General features: G+C 38.7%; 1 protein-coding gene across 1 annotated transcript in view; it reads left to right on the forward strand.

The window, feature by feature from the left end:
- Positions 1–24,129, forward strand: part of LOC126279406 (SEC14-like protein 2) — a 277,669-nt gene extending 253,540 nt beyond the window's left edge. Inside the window, exons 7-10 of the mRNA XM_049979675.1 lie at positions 5,070–5,269; positions 8,548–8,696; positions 21,946–22,097; positions 23,880–24,129. Of these exons, the coding sequence (XP_049835632.1) occupies positions 5,070–5,269; positions 8,548–8,696; positions 21,946–22,097; positions 23,880–23,992 (614 nt within the window). The 3' untranslated portion in view covers positions 23,993–24,129. The remainder of the gene's footprint in view (positions 1–5,069; positions 5,270–8,547; positions 8,697–21,945; positions 22,098–23,879) is intronic.
- The last annotated feature ends 527 nt before the right edge of the window (positions 24,130–24,656 follow it).

Genomic DNA, 24,656 nt, shown 5'->3' on the forward strand with positions numbered 1-24,656 from the left:
TTCTTGAAGCTAAAATTCTCACATTTTAGGTTCCCATGGCCCAATTGATCTTAATAATTTTGAAGAATGTCGTTACAGAATTTTTTGTGTTAGTTTATTTGTCACATTTTACTATATCACACAATCTTTTGAATTTTCACATTACCAAAGCTGAAATTACATTGTTTGTCCAAAATACAAAAATAAATCTTATCACATCAGAGGCATGCTTACTTCTCCTTCACTCTGCAGTAGTAACAATATTCCAAAGGGTTTTAAATAATTTTTTTTACAAATGAATTTCTATTAGGTTTGATTATTATGTTATAAATGAATTCTGAAAGAAACATAATAAACTGTACTAGATTATGTAAGTATAAGAGAAATTTTAAGTGTGCCAAATAATTCATAATTTCAAATGTTTCTAAAGCAAAAAAAAAAATTTAATTGTACATTCAGAGCTAGTAGATATCGATTGTAACAACGAAAATAAAGTAATTCCTTTTCATAAATTTTAGCTTGAAATATAATATATTGTGTATAAAATTACATGAAATTTTTCAGATAAAAACAGCTGAGATAATATTGACCTTTCTGAATTCCGAAAAATGTTACTGGTATCTACTACTACTCTTGAGGAAAAGCAACACTAGAGAAAGATGTTGCTTTAAAATATCCCCCTCACAAAATACAGAAACAATTTGTTTACAATATTTTGTGACTTTCTATAAGGTTTTCCAAACAGTGTACAAAATTATGCCAAAAGTTAGAGTACAGGTGTATAGAAGTATCTGTTGAATAACATATTACAGAAAACATCTACTGTACAAGTCCTAATCTAAACATATATGAGGACGTGGCATTCAGATTTTCAGATCTGTGGAACATTCTGTCACAAGACAAATGATAGGAAGTCAAAACCATGTTACAACATTAAACTATAGGAAGACAATGTAAATTACTGGAATTACAAATTTCAAGTTTACATCTATAAACACACTTTCAAAATTATCAAAAGAGAAGAAAAACAAGATTCAGAGCCTAAGGATACAACGAGTGAGCTGACTCAAAAAAAACAATGACGGGCACAGACCAGAAGAATATAATCAGTTACAAGTAGGAGTATAGCACAAAGTCAATCAGCCACATAAACCAGAGTATGTAAGGATATGTTCACTCATAGAAGGAGAAAATAATGAAAATGATGCGGGACTGACCCATGAATCCAAACCACACTGGGTATATATCAACAGAAATGTTTTGACACAATAAAATGAATAAACTTCATAACCATATATCAGTAAGTTCAATCATACGTAAATAATAATTATCAGAAGCACCTAGCCTCAATCAATAGATGCACACTCTCCTCAAGTACACACACACACACACACACACACACACACACACAGAGAGAGAGAGAGAGAGAGAGAGAGAGAGAGAGAGAGAGAGAGAGAGAGAGAGAGAGAGTTGTGATGACCAAGGATACCCAAAACAGAGTTAAGCATGAGTTTGCACACAACTCAAGTTCCAATGAGATACAATAATGCAGTACTCAGGATAAATACAGGTAATCAGAGTTGTAAATAGCTTTGAATGATAACGCACTCGACTAGCTTGAGGACCAAAATCAGTGTGTGAAATCAGAAATGTATAAATTCTGTTATACAGTCTATACTTGTAAATGTCTTCCACACTATTTGCTAATTGTTCATACAAACTAACCTATGTACATAGAAGCCTAGAAGATTCATCTACAATTGATAAAAAAATATATACATACTGAGTGTCAAGATAAGAAAATTCATTGAAATGTATGACTACTAACCTAACAGTGCTTAATTCTATTAGATTCTGATAATTATTTACAACATGGTTCATAGAATGCACTCAACCTACTTGAAAAAAAAAAAAAAACATACATTTATGTGGAGTAACATTGTTCATATCAGTGACTGCTTCTCCAAACAAATAGTTCCACAAATTCTTCATATAGAATAATTTCTTGGCTAACAATTTACAAATCTCAGTCACAGCAGTGATGTAGTTGATAAACACTTGACTACATTACACAGCATCTATGATCTCTTGTAAGTCAAGTGGACCAGCAAGGATGCAGTCATATAGGAGTGTAGGAGTGGATCCATCCATATCTTTGTTTCACCTTGATTTCTCATTGCTTGCTCCAATGGATAAGTAACTTCCCGTCTACCTTTCACATCAAACCCTGAAACACTGTTTTGTGTGCGAAGCATGCTGTTCAATCCTTCCCTCACATACCATGGCATATGTTTTGACTATTTACTTTAAAAAAATAAGTGTCAGAATGGATTAAAAAGTGTTCACATATGAAACTTTAAGATACTATCCCTAATATTTGTGGTACATGTGAATAAAATGAGTCTTCACTCAATTTACCAAAACATCAATGACTTTGCCCAAAAGAATTTGTGACAATTAAATTTATTTATTTTCTGCAGAGTGCATAGGAATAATAACAAATTTTAACACTAATAGCATTCTTAGACAAGAAATTTTTTGCTGGATATTTAATGGCATTGTCCCATTTCAAAACTGTAAAAAGATCTTCTCATTTAGTCACATAGTATATATGTAATAAATTCTAAAGCACAAATCTATTACAAAACAGAAGTATGTAGATGAATGAATTTGCAAAGACAGTGTGGCATAGATTTAAACTCAGTCAACAGATAAGACAGAACTTCAGAAATCACAAGATCTTACATACTACATTCCTGACATACAAAACAGAATTATCCAGTTGTATGAATCTGCAAATATAGTGTATATTTTCTTTCAGGCTAGGGATCACTAAGCATACATGTTCAAATATCTTGTCTTCTGCACTAAAAGTTAACAGTACCTGAGATTTTACCATTTTGCTTTGCTTACCTGTAGCTCCTCTTATCTTTACACCTACAGTGGACATTTCCATAAATTCTTACTTTACATGACCTTACCCCTAAATTGCTCAGATATACCAAAATTGGGCTACCTATATCAAAAATTACCTCCCACTGATCAATCTTAACTTTCATTTAACGACACACAAATTCTGAATCATCCCCCTATTGTCAGACACTTCATGCAAAAGATCACTTTCAATTTCATCAAATGCTAGATCCACACAAGGTTTTATCAACTTTACAGATATCATAACATTACTTCGGTTACTCATGTTGTGAGGTAAAGATTGAACACAATGAATAGATTCCATGGCACTACTAACGTCACTTATTACAGTAGGAACACACAACACAATACTGTCAAAATTACACTTTTTGCTTAGTTCCTCTTTCACTTCATTCCACCAATTGGGACTAACCACAGCTTACTTATTCCAGAATGCACCTTTATCTGTGTTATCATCAATCTTGTCCCAAATAATCTTCAAAATTTTTCACTTTTATTCTCCAGGCTCACGGTTACCTCACCTTCACTGTTAGGACCTTTACTGTGAATAACATTAATGAAAAACTGCTTTGATTGTACATGTATTCAATGACCCTCACTGACATCACTTACCTTACATGTGTCATTATCATCATTTACAAATGGCTCCAAACCTTCATCATTCTTAAACTTCACAAATACCTGATATCATCATCATCAGCAGCAGCAGCATATTCCCCCAAAAGTACTTCACCAATAACATCTCTAACAATACAAGTCTCATCTTCATCAAAGTCACTTACCTCATCTACATTCATTTGCAATAAGCCACCAGTCAAAGACTTACCAACCTCAGTTATTTCACAGCTCTCATTCACATCTACATCAAAAATACCACCTGGTTCAGGTCCAATACAGTCATCACCTCATTTAAATACATCAACAACAGTGTTTTCCACCCAAAAGAAGAAATCATTAGTATATACTACATGAAAATTCCCACTACTCTCACATTCTGGTTTGTGATTAGCACCTACATACCATAATTAAACATAGTATCCGAAAACTTTTGATCAAAATATAAATGAGAAATCTGATATTCCTTCTCTTCAATTTCAGATACTTGTGCCATATAATTAACACTGTTGTTATTGTCTAACTGCAAGTGCAACTTGGGGGTCCTGTGTGTTTCCTCGCCCCAAAACTGTGGACCTCCATTGAGGCAAACTGCTGTTTCTCAGGTTGCTACTTCTATGATTGTGTCTTCTATTAAAGTGCCCATAGTTATCCCCATTATTCCTATCCTGCTGATATCCAAAATTTTCTCTCTATTGACCCTTTGGTCCTGATAGAAGTTACAATTATCTCCGATTATGTGATTACTCCCATTGTGATTTCTATCATTCCAATTATTATGGTACATACATGGTGTGACTAAAAAGTTTGGTGAATGCTATCAGACAATAAAAAAAAACAAAATATACAAACAAATGTTCTTTATTGCCCTTCAAAATAGTTGCCATCTGCTACAAAACACTTTTGACAATGTTCGTATAGCTTCTTGAAACTATCAGCAAAGACCTTCTGTGAAATCAGTCACAGAACAGCTGCCATGTGATCTTTGATGGCATTGATGTCAGCACAACATTCACCTTTCATGGCCACCTTCAAGTGGGGAAATGCGAAGAAATCCGCATGAGCCATATCAGCGGAATATGGAAGGTGTTCAAGAACAGTTTCCATCTTCTGCACTGGGAATTGGCGCACACAAATCACGCTGCGTCAGGCGCATTGCCATGGGGCAGCATCCATTTTCCAGCCCTGTACAACTCTGGCCAAACCCACTGGATATGCTGTAGCAATTGGTTCAAAACAGATTGGTAAAAGGCAATGTTAATGGCATGACCTCCAGGAACAAATGTGGATGATACCATTGTTGTCAAAGAAGGCAATCAACAGTGTTTTCACCTTGGATTTTTTCAGACAGCCTTTTTTTTTTCTTTTTTTTGGGTCATGGGGAAGATGTTGAACACCATGACATTGTTTAAGCATAGGATATGTGGCAGACAGTGAGCAGCTGTGTTCGTAAAACATTGCCACTACAGTTAACATGTATTTACTGTTGCATTGTATTTCTTAAAAACAAAAGTAGTTCAAACAATCATTGTTTTTTTCAGCACCAAAGGTTTTTGCAATTGCTTTCTCAGTCGTAAAAAATTTTCTGAAGGAGTACACATTAAGTAAAATACAGATTATAAAAAATGATCCAGTTAAGTGGAAGGCTGCAATACTCAGTACAATACCAGCAGATCAGCTGCCAGCATATTATGGAGGAACTCTAACAGATCCTGATGGTGATCCAAAATGTCCATCCAAAGTAAGAGCTTAGCAATAATTTGTACATATTATTAGAAATATTTCTGTAACTGTGAAGAAAAGTGTAAAAGATTATACAAAAGAATATCACATTAGTCAACTTGAGAAAACATTTATGACTGAAAAGTTCCTTACTTTCATTGCCAGACGTATGGGACTGCAACTGGTAGTAACCAAAACACATACTTACGTAGTGCTCTATTAATCTCTGGTTCTTACTTGGAATTGGTCAGTTTGAAATTTTGACATGGTTTGTTGAAACAGACATCTGCAAAGTACATCCATAGGTGGCAGAAAACTGTGCCCTGCAAAAAAATTAAATAAATAAATAAAAAAAAGTAGCAAGTAGTAGTTTGAAATGGAAGTGTAGACAATATAAGCTGGAATAATTTCCTCTGGACAAGTTGTGTCATGAATGACTGTAAGAGATTTTTTTAATGTTAAAGGTTTTCTCAATTTTACAAAGTGATGGTTTCTTACACGATAATTAAATCTCACAATTTTTTATGAATTTAAGAAAATGCATAACTCTGTGAAATTAATATTAATATTATCAATAACGTGAGTAAGTGAAATCAATCAATGGAAAATCCTGCATGAAATAATGACAGTATTAGATTGCTCTTCACTAAATAGTGCACATGTTGAGACAGGCACAATAAAAGAAGCCAGATTGGCCTTGGCAGCTAGAGACAGTGGTCACCTGTGTATGAGCTGCATTTGTGTGAATGAATGTATGTATGTACGTATGTTGTCTAATACAGGAGAAGGCCTTTTGGCTGAAAACTTACTTGTTTAGGGTCTTTTTATTGTGCCTGTCTTTGACACAGCATCTCCAATATATGGTAAGTAGCAATCTATCCTTTTCGTGATATTGACATGAATAAGTGAAATGTAATTTTGTTTGTTTGTTTTGTTTTTGTGTGTGTGTGTGTGTGTGTGTGTGTGTGTGTGTGTGTGTGTGTGTGTGTGCGCACACACACACACATAATGCTGACTGAAGTTTAATAATGTTTCAGTTGACTACATGACAGTTTTCAGAGTTTATACATCCATGTGTCAAGGATGTCATGGAGCTGGGTATATGGTAAAAATATTGCTGGTCCACATCAGTAACACGTTCCACTTCTTAGATCTGGATGCATCAGTTCCTTGCAAAAATAAGTCATGCAGTTTTGTATGCTCACCTTAGGCAGGTTGCAACTGGTCCATAGCACATGCTGATCAACACTGGGTCAAACCCCTGAAGTCATTTATATCCTACAGGAGAGGTTTTTGTATGTCATCCTTGTGATCAATGGTCAGTGGGACTTTGGCTGTACAGTTATGTAATAAAATGAAACGCCCACATCCATTGTTTTGATGTTATTTTATTACATTGCAACCAGCTTCAGTAACTCAGTACACCATCTTCAGGCTGTAACTGGTAATGAGGGGGTGACCTCCCATCATATACATGATCCCATAATTGGTGTACATCTTTAAACTGGCTTCCGTAGAATAGTATAATAGCAATGTTGTATCTGCAACCATCAGCTACCAACTCACACACAACATCACTGTTACAGTATTCTACGGAAGCCAGTTCATAGATGTTCGCCACAGATGGAATAATGAATATGATTGGAGTTCATCTTCTCAGTGTCAGTTACGCCAGAAGATGGTATATTGAGTCACTGAAACTGGTTGCAATATAATAAAACAACATCGAAATGATGACTGCAGATGTTTCATTTTATTACATAAGTTATTAAAAACTTGTACTACCTGTTAGAATACCTTGATATGATGATGTCAGTTCATGCACATATGTTATGTGGCCCAGACCTATCTTGTTGAAAGGCAGAATGCTAACACAATCTCATGAGATGTAAAGACTGTAGATTCAGGTTATAAGTGGTACTTTTTTGTTGTTATTGTTCCACTAGAAGAACTCCGTTTCCCCTCTATTACTACTACAAGGAACTTGAGTCAATACCAAATGGATCTTCAAACCATAATGCTAGTTATGGTCAAGATCAGTTACTCCACAGGACTTGCAGAATTTGCCCCCTCTAGTTGATATTACTGTGCCACACATAATAGACATCCTTGACAATGCCAAATCAGAACTCATCAAGGAATATAAAGTAATGTTGTTTATCAGCTGTTAAAATCTCTCAGCTGACTTACAGTCTGAAAGTAGTCATATCTGCCCTAATGTTACTACAGACTATACATGATGTAATGAGGCTACTGTGAAACTGCTACCAGTTACTAGTAACTCACATTAAAATAAAGAAGCCACCACATGTGTTCATTTGGTAGCAGTTTGAGTCTTTTGGTTGTATACTGCACAGTGTGAAATAGAGTGTTCTGTTACTGGTGTGAGATGCACATGGCTGATTAGATGCACATTGTATCAAAAATTTCTAAGACATGTAATTCTGCCCAGATGTAACTCACTGATTTGAGTGGTTCTTTGTTACTGATGATTGAGCTCCAGTTAGACAAACAGTTTTATCACAAAGGCTTCAGCATATTATTGCAATAAAGACAGTGTTACTTCAAGTTCACTCTCATGTTCTTACAAACACTATGAAAAGTTTTATGTACTCACTGGCATTTGCATTATTGGTCCCGTTAATAAAGCACATTGGTAATTTAAATCTATTGTTGACAGGAAAACATTGTGTTCTTAAGTGTATAAACAATTATAAACTGGCTCATCAACTTTCATTCACTTATTGATCAACTGCCACCTTCTTATTACCTGACCTGAAAAAACGGAACTTCCGTAAGTGCACTGCTGAAATTTTACTGTAATGCTAAAACCAACTGTTTATCATCAGGAAGCGATTACAAATTGTGCTCATTAACTGCAGTCTATTTATTCATTTCATTGACCTCTCGCATCAGGCTCTATATTATGAGTTTTGTACCACCTGCGGCAGCAGTCAAGTGGTTGCCATTTCTCATATTTAAGTTTGACTACTCATTCCAAGAACACTGTATTATTCGCACTGTGGTATTAAAATTTCACACTAGATCAACATTAATTGTTGTCGTCCAGCTATGACAAAATTTAAGTTCAATGACAAAATTTAAGTTCAAACCATACAGAGGGAGAAAAATGAGGTAGTGTATACAAAGAATTAGGCAAAAAGTGGGTTTTGTCAATATAAGAAACATAATAATATATAAGATACCACATTTTTCATTGTCATACTATAAGAGTGATGATGAATACAATGATAAATTCATTGTGTTTAAATTGATTAGACATATTTTTGATTTCAGATCAACCAAGGAGGTAAAATTCCAAAATCATACTACTATAAAAACAGTGAAAAACTTGCAGAAAATGAAAATTACACTTCTGCTGTAGTAAAGAAGGGAGACAAATTAAAACTTCCATTTGTTGTTGCACAAGATGGCTCTTTCCTGAAGTGAGTAAACTTTTCTCAGATAATAATTTTATCAATGAGATTATCAAAATTCATTGGCCTTGTATCTTAAGTTTCTGTTCTGGCAATTACTCACATTACCATACTTACTAGCTGTATTAAAATCTTTTAATAAGTCTTTGCACTCTTCAGTTTATAGGCTTTACTCATCTTTATGGTAGATTAATTTCTTACTTACTTCCATCTAAATTCGTGACAAAAATCTTACATTTCGCACTACTGTGTCCATAAAGTGAGCTAATCCTTGAGTTTTCTTTTATATTACTATAAAATTGGTCAAAATTGTATACCATTGGAAAAATATTTGTGGCCTCAAAATATTTTTAAGACACTCAGAACAACTCACAGTATTAATTAAAAGCATACCCAACAAATGCCAACCATAAGCAGATAAACTTATAAAACCACCCAAAAATTAAGAGTTAATATATAACTGACCTGCCTACACTGTGAAGCTTTCTATGTGGGAATGGACGATGGTACAGTGCTGAATACTTCAGAAATGGCTATGTTATAATAACCTCTTAGCAACTTCAAAAGAAAAGCACTGTAACAATGTATAACATTGTATATAATCACGTGGGTCCTTTCACACGTGGCTCTGCCTTTGATCGTGCACACCTTCCGGGTTACAGGACTGGAGTAGGTGGTGGTGGTGGTACAGGTTTTACACCGGGGGCAGTTACAGGGTAGGAGCCAGAGGGTAGGGAAGGTGGTTTGGGGATTTCATAGGGATGAACTAGACACTCTTGGTGGAGTGGGGAGGATTTCATGAAGGATGGATCTCATTTCCACCGTCCACCTAACCTTCGTAACCTCTTAGTTCATCCCTATGAAATCCCCAAACCACCTTCCCTGCCCTCTGGCTCCTGCCCTTGTAACCGCCCCCGGTGTAAAACCTGTCCCACCACCACCACCTACTCCAGTCCTGTAACCCGGAAGGTGTGCACGATCAAAGGCAGAGCCACGTGTGAAAGCACCCACGTGATTTACCAACTGACCTGCCTACACTGTGAAGCTTTCTATGTGGGAATGACCAGCAACAAACTGTCCATTCACATGAATGGACACAGGCAGACAGTGTTTGTTGGTAATGAGGATCACCCTGTGGCTAAACATTACTTGGTGCACTGCCAGCACATTTTGGCACAGTGTTATACCGTCCGGGTTATCTGGATACTTCCCACTAACACCAACCTGTCAGAACTCTGGAGATGGGAACTTGCCCTTCAGTATATCCTCTCTTCTCGTTATCCGCCAGGCCTCAACCTCCACTAATTTCAAGTTGCCACCGCTCATACCTCACCTGTCTTTCAACAACATCTTTGCCTCTGTATTTCTGCCTCGACTGACATCTCTGCCCAAACTCTTTGCCTTTACAAATGTCTGCTTGTGTCTGTGTATGTGCGGATGGATATGAGTGTGCGTGCGAGTGTACACCTGTCCTTTTTTCCCCCTAAGGTAAGTCTTTCCGGTCCCGGGATTGGAATGACTCCTTACCCTCTCCCTTAAAACCCACATCCTTTTGTCTTTCCCTCTCCTTCTCTCTTTCCTGAAGAAGCAACCGCTGGTTGCGAAAGCTTGAATTCTTTGTGTATGTTTCTGTTTCTTTGTGTGTCTATCGACCTGCCAGCGCTTTTGTTTTGTAAGTCACATCATCTTTGTTTTTAGATATATGAATGTAATAATGTTTTCTGTGCTCCGCATTTATTGTATATATAAAATTGTATGATGCACCCTTTACTCTCAGCTGAAAATTATCAGCTGGAGTCCATGAGCAAAGGATAAGTAAGTAAATACATGTATATACAGATAGATAGATAAACAAACTATGATATCACAGAGTGCAATATCAGCATGAGAAGGAGTTCTGTGGTGTGCATACTGTAAGACCTTTGGTACACACACCATCAGATTATTTGACTTGTCGCTCTAACAAAGTAAACGAGTGTCAGCAATATGTCTTGTGGTCTTATTGTGGCGTGCTTATCTTCTGCCGTTAGGTCAGACAATAGAAATGCCACTTGCACGCTTAGAGTAGCAGATTGATGGTGACCAACTTTAAACAGAACTTGATTAATTTTCACACACATTTATTAAAATAACATTACGTAACTTGATTCTGGATGCCATTGACAATTGACAATCTGAAGTTCCTTTGGTCTTGGTATGTTAATCTTATTCTCACATATCTCTGATACTTTACAAAGTGTCTATGCATTTCTCTTCGTGACTATGTACAGGAATATGATAATCTTATTAGGTGCAAACTGAAACTTGACTATAGACTGGTACAGCCTAATGTAGACTGGTACAGACAGGTGCAGATACATGCAGACTGGTATAGACTAATGCAGACAAATGCAAACTGACTAATTGGAGGTCTGTACACTCATTATAACACCTCGCACGTTCAGGTATCACTGCGCGAGTGTGACCCGCGAGGAGAAAAGGTTCTACGTCAGCAGCAATCTCATTGGCTGAGTTACATATTAATACGCGGATTGGCAGAAGCAGAATTTGGTCTGTCTCAAAGGCAGCGCCATCTCGTAGTGCGGAGACGGACAAGCGCTGCACCTGTGCTGTTGTGCTTAGCAAGGCGTGCTCTAGTGGGAAAGTTGTGTATGCGCTGACTACGCGGAACTATGTACACAAGAAGTTCAAACAGGCAGAACGTCTGGTCTCTGGGAGGCAGGTCTGTCATCCCGTGACACTGTGGCTTATACAGGGCTTGCTGCTTAAATAGTGAGGGGAATGTGGAACCAGTGGAGAGGAGGAGGACATACACAGTGCCAACAGGGTATTGAATGAAACAATGTGGCCACAGTGGGAGAGGACCACTATTTTGTCTACTTTGCCGTAACGGACTGAAGAGCTTTGTCCACAGCGTTGGCATGATGCTGGAACACTGCAACAGGTGTGAACATATTTACAGCTCAGTGCCATCTTCTGCCGGCTGGACTGATGACACACATGCCATTGATTTGGTTTTCATTGGCCAGAACCCACCAATACTGCAGACTGCAATGCTTACATCAATGCCAACATTAGAAAGCTGAGTGACAATATGTAGTGTTTTCATACAAATCCGACTTCAGATGCCTGACAGTGATAGCCACATTAACATTTGACACTGCTGTAGAGAATGCAATTGTACAGACTGTATTGTTGAGTGGCATAGCAGACAAAAGCCAAGTATGACGGTTTTGAGTCCCTTTGCATGTAACACATGATTTTTCCTCCTTCATATTGAGAGCAATCTGAACAACTACTGCTACATCAGGGCAGTTTTACAGCCAGAGATACTGCCTCTCCTGCAGGCCATTCCACATGCCATATTTCGACAGGACAATTCCTAACCTCAAGTGGTGAGGAATGTGCAAGCTTTCTTTGAAGAATGATGGATATTACTGCTTCATTGGCCTGCCCGTTTGCCTGATGTCACCCATTAAATATGTCTGGTATGTGGTCAGTCAGCAACTTGTTTGTTCAGCTCCTCCTGCAGCCACAGTTGATGCTTTGTGGACTCACCTACAAACTGTGAGGTGGAGTATTCCCCAGGAGCATATTTAGGTGCTCTGCTATTCCATACCATGATGTCAACAGGTCTGATTGTAGCACATGGTTGTACTACTCTGTACTGAATCTGCACTGTCGCAGTGCATGTACAGACCAGTAATGCAAATCATTTGTGTAGATTCATGCCCATAATTGGTGGAAGAAATTTCATTGTGATCACATCTCTTGGTCTAGGTGCTTCACTTTTTCCAAACAACAGTGTACTTAAACAACATGTCTGTGTCAAGTGGGACACTAATAATGCTGAACCCACATTGCAGATTTGTTTCTCCTACCCATCCGCATTAACTTACATTTTTCTACCTTTTCTATATAGCTAGTTACCATTCATCACATCAACTAGCAAAATTTGTCTAAATCATCTTGTGTCCTCCTATAGTCACTCAAATTTAGTATCTTACCATGCACCAAAGCATCAACAGCATCTGCCCACCCTATCTGCCAGACCATTTATGTATATAGTAAATAATACCAGTCCTACCACACTTTCCTGGGGCACTCCTCACAATACTCTCGTCACTGATGAATAGCTGCCATAAACGACAAGATATTGGGTTCTCTTACTTAAGAAGTCTTCAGGCCAAGCAAATATCTGGGAATATATTCCATATGTTCATGGCTTCATTAACAGCCTACAGAGGGGCACTGTATCAAATGCTTTCCAGAAGTGTAGAGATATGGAATCTGCCTGTTATCCTTTTTTCCATAGTTCACAGCATATCATGTGAGAAAAGGGCAAGCTGAGTTTTGTATGAGCAATGCTTTCTGAAACCATGCTGATTAATGAACATAGCTTATTGGTTTCTAGGTCTCTACAAAATTTAGAATATGTTCAAAAACAGAGAATATGTGAAAGAATTCTGCAGCAAACCAGTGTTAAGGGTATTCGTCTTTAATTTTTCGGGGTCCATTCTTCTAACTTCTTGTATATAGGAGTCACATGCACTTTTTCCATTTGTTTGGGACTTTGCACTGGGCAAGAGATTTGCAATACATGAAAGTTAAGTAAGGGGCCAATGCCATAGAGTGCTCTTTGTAAAATTTAGTTGGTATTTCATCTGGACCTGGCATTTGCTTTCAGTTGTTTCTCTACACCAGGGGTATTTATTAGTATGTCATCCATACAGGACTTTGTGCATAGTCAAACAGTGGTACATTTGCATTCCGCTACCAGCTGCTAAAATTATTGTTTATTGAAACACAGCAGTTTCACAGCCTAAAGCCACACTATAAGATGCAACCTACATGGAAAAGAGCAATGTACAGTGTCACCACTTAGTGGACATTAAAATTAATAAAGGAATAAATATACTGACAATATTCAAATGTCATAGGTATTCCTATCACTCCTACTCAGAATTTTTCTATTCAGTGAATATTGCCAATACTACGTCAAAAGAGAGATAACAAAGGCATGCTCCATTCATTTAGGACAAATTGCTATTAGACGAAACTTGCAGTTACACAGTCATGTTTAAAATTTGCCTTCATTTAAAAAGAAAAGAGAGATATTTTATAGTCAGATGATCTTAATTTTTTTTTAGAGGGGCTAGATTTTCAATAAAAATTTATTGCTGCTGACAGTCACAACACCATGCAAATTACTGTGTGGAATGTATCAGGTGGCAGTGTCTTACCTGCCATCTTAAAAAAAAGAAGGGGGGGGGGGGAGAGAGAGAGAGAGAGAGAGAGAGAGAGAGAGAGAGAGAGAAGAGAACCAACTGTGCTACAGACTGAATGAATTTACACTTACACTTGCAAAATGTGAGACTGAACCTGTGAAATAGAAAAACATGCATAAAATTTAAGAAATATAGTACTGTGAAAACACAGGGAAAGCCTAGTACTTAACTTACCACACTGGAGATGTGTAGCAGGTAATAATATTAGCCGCTGTTTGTGGACTGCTTATGCAAAACAGTCTGACCCACAATGAATTGGACAAGAAAAAGATCGTAGATTTTTCTTTAATACAAGTAAATATGTGAGTACCTGAAGACAATGATAAAAAGTCTCAGACAGCAGACAAAACACTGAAATTTATGTGCAAAAGAAGATAAGAAATGCACAAGATCTGAATGGTGGAAGACAAATGTTAATATTAGGGACTTAGATACAAAATTGGAGAGACTGGTGTGAATTGACTGATGAGAGCAAGGCACATGCTGAGCTGCAATTAAAGTAAACCAGAAGAGCTAAGTACAGATTATAATTAATTGATTGGATAGATAAAAAATCTACTCAGAAAATACACACTTAAGACTGTTGTAATTGGCCAGCTTTTGGAGCCAGTGGCTCCTTCTTCAGGCAGAAGGGTTGAAGGGGAAGGAAGAAAGGTGAAGGAAGAGGACTGAAGATGTCTAGGAAAAGTGGTAAATTTTGGGAAAGTCACCTGTGACTGTGGCTCAGGGGAGAGATGAGAAAAAAAGACTGACGGGGGCTGCGTCAGACAAGATTTGAAAACCTGAGAGTTTGAAGGTGGAAGACAGGACATTATGAAAGACAGAGATTACTACTAAAACATCACGCATGAGTTAATAGGAGTGAGAAGCTAAGTACATTGTATGTAAAAGAGGTGGGAGGCAGTGGTGAAAGATAGACAGGAAAGACAATGAAAGATGTAGGAAATTAAAACAAAGTAAACCAAAGAGTAGTTACAGTGAAGAAAAGCTGAGACAGAAGAAATTAATTTAAATTAAAGCCAGGTCGGTGGGAGAAGCAAGGGCATGTTGTGGTGCAACACGCGATCTAGTGTATTCTGAGAAACTGGTGTCTAGGGGAAGAATCCAGATGGCACGTGTGGTGAAACAGGCACCGAGGTCACAAATGTCATGTTGTAGAACATGCTCTGAAACAGGATACTGCGAGTTGCCAGTATATACCCTCTGTCTATGCCCATTCATCCTAATTGATAATTTGGTGGTAGTCATGCTGATATAGAAGGCTGAACAGTGTTTACATAATAGCTGGTATATGACGTGTGTCATTTTGCAAGTGGCTCTCCCTTTGATAGTACATATTTTTCTGGTTACAGGGCTATTATAGGTGGTGGTAGGAGGGTGCGTAGGGCAAGTCTTGCAGCAGGGACGGTCACAGGTGTCGTCACAGGTGTAGGAGCCATAGGGTAGGGAGATGGTACAGAAGGACCATAGGGTCTGACAAGAATATTGCGGAGACTGGGAGGGTGACAGAAAGCTATTCTACGTGTGGTGGGCAAAATTTCATTCAGAATGGATCTCATTTCAGGGCATGATTTTAGGAAATTATGGCCCTGTTGAAGTAGCTGATTAACACATTCCAGGCCAGGATAATACTGAGTCACCCATGGTGTGTTCCAAAGCTGTTTTGTGGAGGGATCAGCAGTACCAGGATTGGATGTGATGGTGCAGGAAATCTGCTTTTTAACTAAGCTGGTGGGGTAATTACATGCAGTGAAGGGTGAGATGAGAATGGTGGTGTATTGCTGTAAAGAGTCTGCATTCGAACAAATACATTTCCCATGGATGCCAAGGCTGCATGGGAAGAAATGTTTGACATGGAAAGGATGGCAACTGTCAAGATGTAAGTACTGCTGTTTGTTGGTACGTTTAATGTGGACAGAAGTGTGTAGCTGGCCTTCAGTGAGGATGAGATCAGCATCAAGGAAAGTGGCATGGGATTCAGAATAGGACCATGTTGTAGGCGAGGAGTGATGGTTGATGGTGTAGCTGTTTAGGGAGCTGCATAAGAACAGGAAGGGAAATACTGCTGTTCAGGCAGTTTAGGACTAGATGGAATAGCTTTTTGAGGTGACGTCTGGCATGTTGTTGCAGTCTCAACTTGACTTGGTGGATGATACCATTCAAGGAAACATGAGGGGCAGATAACTGCAGGATTTTGTAGGAGGAGAGAAGTCTGGTAGAGTGAAAATTTGCTGATGAGGCATATAGGTCACAGATTAGCTGGGTAAGAGCAAGAGATTGCTGTATTTGAAACTGTAAAAGAGCCTGGTGTAGAGTATGATTGCGTCCAGAAATGGGGACTTACAGTGTTAGGCCTTTTGGAGTAACTCCAAGGGACTTAAATAATGTCAAACAGAGGCACCAAAAAGTAAATTCAGTTGCTGAAACAGAGTGATGGAGAAACACAGGAAACCCAGTGTTGGAAGCAACTTCAACACAAGAGCACAAGCAACAATGAAGTAATATGTACCTTACCCACGGGGAAGACCAGATGGCAATAGAAAATGAACAGCATTCCAATGCTCATATCAGCAACTATGCTTCTTCATGCAGGGTAAATTGGCTGTGTCAATCTTAGGTCCAAATATTTACTACCAAAGAGATAGAGGGGCTGGCCAGGCTTCCCTCTGACAACCATGCCTCCATCCTTGCTACCTTCCCTGTTTTCCTTTCCCTGTTGCTTCATAACCTGGGTTGGGAGTAACTAAATCCACTTTCCCTTCTTCCCTTTCTTTCCCCTCTCTCCTCCCTGATGAAGGAACATTTATTCCGAAAGCTAGGAACTTAAATTTTCGGTTGTTTTTTGTGTTTCTATCGGCTGTACTGAGCTGAGGTAAGTACTGGCCAGCCCCTCTATCTCTTTGGTAGTAATTGTTTCACATCTTTATATGAGATTTTCCATTAATTAGTTAGGTCCAAATATTGCTGACCAACATGATTTTAGTGACAACCAGCTGCTTAGACAACTGTGCACACATAATCTCTGTACACAGCCCACCATACATCAAATGTGCCTCTCTCTCTCTCTCTCTCTCTCTCTCTCTCTCTCTCTCTCTCTCTCTCTCTCTCTTTCTCTCTCTCTTTTTCCCTGACTGTGGCCGACTGACTGCCAAGATCATTGACAAGCTGCCGAAGGATACAACCAAAGACTCTACTAAGGGGGCCACCAAGGCACCAAGGTGCCACCTGGTGACTAGATGAAGGTGGACCATGCTAGTGGGCAAGGATGTAAAACATAGAACAAGCCAACACAGCTAAAGTGGAACAGGAAGGGCTAAGATATTGTGTAGGTTGGGTGTGCAGTGGAACGCCACTTTAGGAGGGATGGGAAGAACCTTTTGTAGGAAATCTCCCATTTCAGGGCATGATGAGAGATAATCAAAGTCCAGAGCAGCATATGGTTCAGTGTTCCAGTCCAAAGTGATATTGGGTAATGAGAGAGGGTCTTTCTTTGCAGTTGATTCTTGAGGGTGGTTTGTGGTTTGAGGATTGGAAGAGTGTGAGGATACGGCATATGAAATATGTTTGTTGACTAGGTCTATGGGAGGGGGGGGGGGGGGGGGCAGGGTGGGAGCATGAGGGAGGGTGTAGTGCCTGTATGTAAAGACTTCATGAGATCTTCAACATATGGGGCGAGGGAGTTCTTGTCACTGCAAATACGTCATTCATGGTTGGGTAGGCTGTATGGGACAGTGTTTGTGGTGTGAAATGGATGACAGATGGTTGATAGAGAGATGAAGGTCAACATCCAGGAAGGTGACATGTTGGGTAGAGGAGGACCAGATGAAGCAGATGGAAGAGGTGTCTTCATCCTGATTCCGTATCATGAATATGGCATCAATGAACCTGAACCAAACTAGAGGTTGGGAATTTTAGGAAGCTAGGAAGGCTTCCTCTAGATGATCCATAAACAGGTTGGCATAGGAGGATGCCTTGCAGATGCCCATGTCTATGGTAAGGATTTGTTTGTATACCTGTACCTTAAAGAAAAAGTAGTGAGTCATGATATAGTTGGTAAGGTGTATAAGGAATGAGGTGGTGGGTTTGGTATCTGAAGGATGCTCAGAGACATAGTGTTCAATAACAGCAAGACCACAGGCATGAGGGATGTTGGTTTACAGGCAGGTGGCATCAACAATACTGAGTAGGCAGTGTGTGTGTGTGTGTTTTACTCTTGTAAAAGGATTACTCCAAAAGTTAGGAAGTTTTCTTTCTTTTGAGTGTTGTGATTGATGACTCAATACTTCATCTTATCAGTGGGTAGTCTCCATTAACCCAAAAGTATTTAGATTCGATTGCAGCTTTTACATGGCGCTTTCTTTCCCTGTGAGATGTACTTCTTTTCTCAATCTCTAACTTTTCACTCATCATTCTCCTTGTCTGTAGCTGACACATCATTGTTTAAATTCCTCTTAGCCAGTCAGCTTTTACATGTTCCTATCAGTCTGTTACGACCTTGGTCATAATCCTTTCTTTCATTTACATCTAGTTGCAGTTTGGATTTTGATCTTTTCTTACTAGCCAGGCATTACAAATGCTGAAACTGTTCCACAGAAATATAAAGTCAATATATGGAGCTGCTGATTATCTTGCAGCAGTGAATAGAAAAATCACAAGTACACAGTGAAAGCCCATACGAGATGGAAGGGCTTTCTATTAGCATAGAAGTATGAGACTGACATCCAAAAATGTAAAAAATCCGATGGTTAAACTATATATATATTTTCTGAGTTGCTTAAATGAGTTGAAAATTTAAGAACCATAACGGTAATTATTTGTTGAATAGAACGTTAAGCAAAAGGGAAATGAAATAGAAAAGCAATTTTACTTTGTAGTGACAAACAACTTAAGTAAGGTTTGGTTGCTTTCATAGCACTTGTGATAAGAGAAAGTACAGTGGAGTAGGACATTTATAATTCTTAAAATAAATTTAAAACATGCAACAAAGAAAAATACAAAATATCCACTGTTATAAAGTAGTAACAAGTGGATAGAGACAAGCACAATGTAAAAGGAATATCAAAAAGGCTGTAGTTAATATTCTTATAGAGTAACTTACATGATTAAATGCCATTGTAGAAAATGAAAGAAAAGCTCAGAACTTGACATTGTCTGGGGAAATGAAAAAAAATAATAAGGATCATATGATTTTATTTATTTATTTACTTTCTGTCCATATAACAAAAAGTTTTCGGAAATTGTCAGGAAAATTTAGATTACATTACACATATACAGTATAATATTTACATTATTTCATAACAACATATGGATCAGAAACATATCTGTACACATTATTTTTCAAAAGGGCGCTACAAGTAGATTCCACAATTTAGCCAATTGAATGGGATGGACAAGCTAATTAGTGGAGAAAGTAGCTTCTTGTCAAAAGAAAGCAATAAGGTAAAGTAGGGAAAAAAGAGGAAAACACTATTATTTGAGCAAGAAACACACAAAAATTGGTACAAAATAATACAGATTTTCTTCAAAAAGATATATATCAGTCCCAAACACTGGTCACTAACTACAGAATAAAATTCTAACATTGCATATTGAATACATGTTACATAGTGTGCTTAAAAAGTTTTAAAATGAAGGGGAGATATTAATGTAATGTGTTTTAAGCAGGTTAAAATAGTTTTTGGGGAAGCCATTGTCAAATAAAGAATTTTTTTCTTTTTATCCTATTAGATGAGCGTTGCAGTGCCTGATTCTACAATCAAACTTGTAGGAGTTCCAAAATGATAATGTCTCTCAAGTTTTTGAATATTATTCCACCAATGCTTGAAAAAAAAAGTTTTAAAAAAATTCGTTAATCAGGCAATAATATCATGAAAAGGAAAGTTGCTACTCACCATATAGTGGAGATACTGAGTCGCAGATAGGGACAACAAAAGACTCTCACAATTAAAGCTTTTGTCCTTTAAGGCCAACAACATACATGCGCGCGCACACAAGCGCGCACACACACACACACACACACACACACACACACACACACACACACACACACACACACACACACACAGATATATATATAAAGGCCTTTAAATATGTCTGCTTGTGTCTGTGTATGTGCGGATGGATGTGTGTGTGTGTGTGTGTGTGTGTGTGTGTGTGTGTGTGTGTGTGTGTGTGTGTGTGTGTGTGTGTGCGCGAGTGTACACCTGTCCATTTTTTCCCCTAAGGGAAGTCTTTCCGCTCCCGGGATTGGAATGACTCCTTACCCTCTCCCTTAAAACCCACATCCTTTCGTCTTTCCCTCTCCTTTCTGAAGAAGCAACCATCGGTTGCGAAAGCTGACTTACCAAGCGGGAAAGCGCCGGCAGACAGGCACATGAACAAAACACACAAACACACACACAGAATTATGAGCTTTCGCAACTGGCAGTTGCATCGTCAGGAAAGAGGGAAGGAGAGGGAAAAATGAAAGGATGTGGGTTTTAAGGGAGAGGGTAAGGAGTCATTCCAATCCCGGGAGCGGAAAGACTTCCCTTAGGGGAAAAAAAGGACAGGTGTACACTCGCGCGCACACACACACACACACACACACACACACACACACACACACACACACACACACACACACACATATCCATCCGCACATACACAGACACAAGCAGACTGCCAGTTGCGAAAGCTCATAATTCTGTGTGTGTGTTTGTGTGTTTTGTTCATGTGCCTGTCTGCCGGCGCTTTCCCGCTTGGTAAGTCTTGGAATCTTTGTTTTTAATATATATATATATATATATATATATATATATATATATATATATATAGGGTAGGTTGATAGACACACAAACATACACACAAAATTCAAGCTTTTGCAACCAGTGGTTGCTTCATCAGGAAAGAGGGAAGGAGAGGGAAAGACGAAAGGATGTGGGTTTTAAGGGACAGGTATACACTCGCCCCCCCCCCCCCCCCACACACACACACACACACACACACACACACACACACACACACACACACACACACACACACACACACACACACACACACATACATATTTGTAAAGGCAAAGAGTTTGGACAGAGCCGTCAGTCGAGGTGGAAGTACAGAGGCAAAGATTTTGTTGAAAGACAGGTGAGGTACGAGCAGCGGCAACTTGAGATTAGCGGGGGTTGAGGCCTGGCGGATAACGAGAAGAGAGGATATACTGAAGGGCAAGTTCCCATCCCCGGAGTTCTGACAGATTGGTGTTAGTGGGAAGTATCCAGATAACCTGGATGGTGTAAAAGTGTGCCAAGATGTGCTTGCTGTGCACCAAGGCATGTTTAGCCACAGGGTGATCCTCATTACCAACAAACACTGTCTGCCTGTGTCCATTAATGCTATGAAATTACTGTCCTGTGTGTAGGCTGCCATTGAGACCACAACAACATATTTTTTCAAGTCACAGCTGGTGGTGATTGTGCTTCAATGGCATAACCTCCTGCATCCCCATGTTTTACCTCCAATGCAATGACATCATGGTGCCATTTTTCATGAGGACAATGCTAATCCACACACAGCACACCCTATGAACTATCTTTATACTGTTGAGGTACGCCCATTGTCATAGAGATCCCCAGATTTGTTCCTAATAGAAGATGTGTGGGACCAGCTCTGATGTCAGATCTGTGTGAGGATCCAGTATATCAAGAATCAATTACAACAGTTGTGGCCAATCTTACCTCAAGAGAGGATACAATGGCTTTATGATGCCCTTCCCAATCAAGTCAGTGCATTCACCCATATTGATAGGTGGGCTTAAACAACCAATTTTTTTGTAAGCCTGACAATCTCAACATTTGAGGTTTCATTTCATTTCCTCCTCCCCTTGTGGCACTCCACTTTTTTTGCCAGGCATTGCATTCCACTTTTGTTGCCAGGCATTGTATTTCTTAAAATTATCGGCACCATATTAAAATAGTGACATTATTTCATAGGTGGGGATTCAGAACTGAGAATCATGACATCAAATTTGGAATCATTTGTACAAATGAAGAAGGCATTGAGTCTGAAGCAATTCCTATACGAAAAGTCAACAGCCATCTATCAGAAGAAATGGGAGTCATAACGTGTTCTGCACCAGCAACTTGTAAGTATTTTATTTGTACAGCACATCATACTAACAATAATGTGCTTTATATACCGTATTTACTCGAAGCTAAGCCGCACTCGAATCTAAGCCGCACCTGAAAAATGAGACTCGAAATTCAAGGGGAGATAAAAGTTTTAGGCCGCACCTCCAAATCGAAACAAAGTTGGACCATTGTAATATGAGACACAATTTAGGTCTAATGAATGACGATACATCTACAGTAGTTTGATTCGAGTCGTAAGCTTAGCAGTTAAGCTTTACCAGGTAGCCATTGCTATGCGTCAGGTGCTCCGTCCGTATTTATACGGGTACCCTTCCTTTTTTGCGTACTTCGTCTGGTTTGGATTGATTGCTTATTTTTCTTTGATCTGATAAGTGCCGTTTTCTTTGTTATAGGTGCTTACGTTACTCTAAGCTGAAAATGCGTTACTGCACTGTGTCATGCATTGTTTGTCGTATTCTGATAATGAGTGTTTACGATCTGTCGCCGCTCGCGGCATGGCTTGCTTTTGTGCACGCTGCCGCCGCTTACAATTAAAAAAAAGAGAGAGCAATCGTCTCATTAGCGAAACAATGGCAAGAGACTGCTATTTGTTGTTACTTACACTGCTGCTTTCTTTGATAGTGATCACAAAGAACCAAATAATAGACAGTGTATGATAGATGTTCTGAACGAGAGTTAAGCGAAAATTTTTCTCCGTTTGAAAATCTTTGCAGACGCCCATTTAGTTCATTACATTCTACACTGAAACTAGAGTCACCTTAGATTTAAAAATCTAGTCAATTGCCGTGCTTCATTTCTGACTATCATCATTAGGCATAAGAATAATACGAATATAAACATGACATGGTATGTATATTCTTCCGCGTTTGCTGTTGTCTCACTCTAGTTTCGTAGTTTATTAGGGAGCAAGGATTTAAATGAGTTAGCAGCAAACACGAAAGAATACATAGCAAAATGTTTATATTCGTATTATTCTTATGGTGAAGAGAATACTGCATGCGATCCACAATTCATAAAAGTTCCTATAAGGAACCATCTCTTCTCACAGGTAGGAAAAAATTCAGAACGTAGGGTTGGCCTGCCATATTGACAAACATCCCAAACAGTCTTGCCACTCGGATTTTCGGTGTACATTGCTGCTACATTCGAAGATGGGCAATACGGAATTTGTATTTACTTCGTTGGATAATGTATGAATATGAAAATGCAGTGGTCGAAACTCGAGGCGGAGAAAAAAAATCATCTTCCACCTTTTTTTAAATTTATTTACTGACGCAGAGGGTTTGGCGCCAGTATTTATCGTTGTGCCTCCGAAGCATGCGCTACATATATTCGACGGCAGAAGTTAGTTGTGGCGGCACCTACCAACATTTTTCAGAACTTCCGCTTACTTTGCACTCGATTCTAAGCCGCAGGCGGTTTTTTTGGATTACCAAAACCGGAAAAAAAGTGCGGCTTAGATTCGAGTAAATGCGGTAATCACAAAACTAACAAAGATAATAGTACGCATACAAATGTTTTACATTAACAAAGTTGGAACACTGGAACTTTTTTCCAATCTTCAAATGAGTAAATCATAAGCAGCTAAGGTGGTGTTGAGAATGATAACCGTTTTCTGGCTGTTGGATGATGTAGATATCATCTCAGACACAGGACGCAGCAAATTGTCAAAGTTGCTGGTGTAACAGGAAATTGAGCAGTCATTTAAATACATTTTGCCCTCAACAGTTCCATTCATAATATCTGATTTAATGGGAAATTTTTATTTTTAACAGACACGATAATCTTCGATAACAGCTACAGTTACCTAAGGAGCAAGAAGATCAGTTACTCTGTTGGTGTTGAACCTCCAGTAGAAACAAAAGAAGAGGCACTCACTGAAGAATGAAACTCATGGCAACCTCAGTGAACACAACAAGTTGTCTTTGAAGTCATGACAACAATCCTTCAATAACCATCAGCATTGTATTTTTCAACAATGTATAAATTGTATATATAAACCATTAAATGTTTTATTTAAAAAAATACCTTTTACCATTTCATAATCACCTTTTGAAGCCCAGCCTCACATCTATGTAAAAATTAAGAACCTTAGGGGGGGATAGACTATCATCAGGGGAGGATGCGGAGAGGAGGAGCGTGCGGTCAGTACCACTCTACCGGTCTTAAGATGGTATTCTTGACCGAAGCCGCTACTATTCGGTCGAGTAGCTCCTCTATTGGCATCACGAGGCTGAGTGCACCCCGAAAAATGGCAACAGCGCATGGCAGCCTGGATTGTCACCCATCCAAGTGCCGACCACGCCCGACAGCACTTAACTTCGGTGTATCCACTGCAGCAAGGCTGTTGCCAATGTATAAGTAAAAATAACCTTTTTGCTTGACCACAATGGTCAAAAGTTAACAAACACACTCATCAAGTAAGTTCTAACCATGTACACTACTACTTTACAACAGCATCATGGTTGATGAACTATTAAGTGTTTATATATAACCTATAGAAAGAAAAGAGTGTAGAGAAATTTAAAAGCAAACACTTTAGATGGAAAGAT

The sequence above is a fragment of the Schistocerca gregaria genome, chromosome 1, assembly GCF_023897955.1.
Source record: "Schistocerca gregaria isolate iqSchGreg1 chromosome 1, iqSchGreg1.2, whole genome shotgun sequence".
Lineage (NCBI taxonomy): Eukaryota > Metazoa > Arthropoda > Insecta > Orthoptera > Acrididae > Schistocerca > Schistocerca gregaria.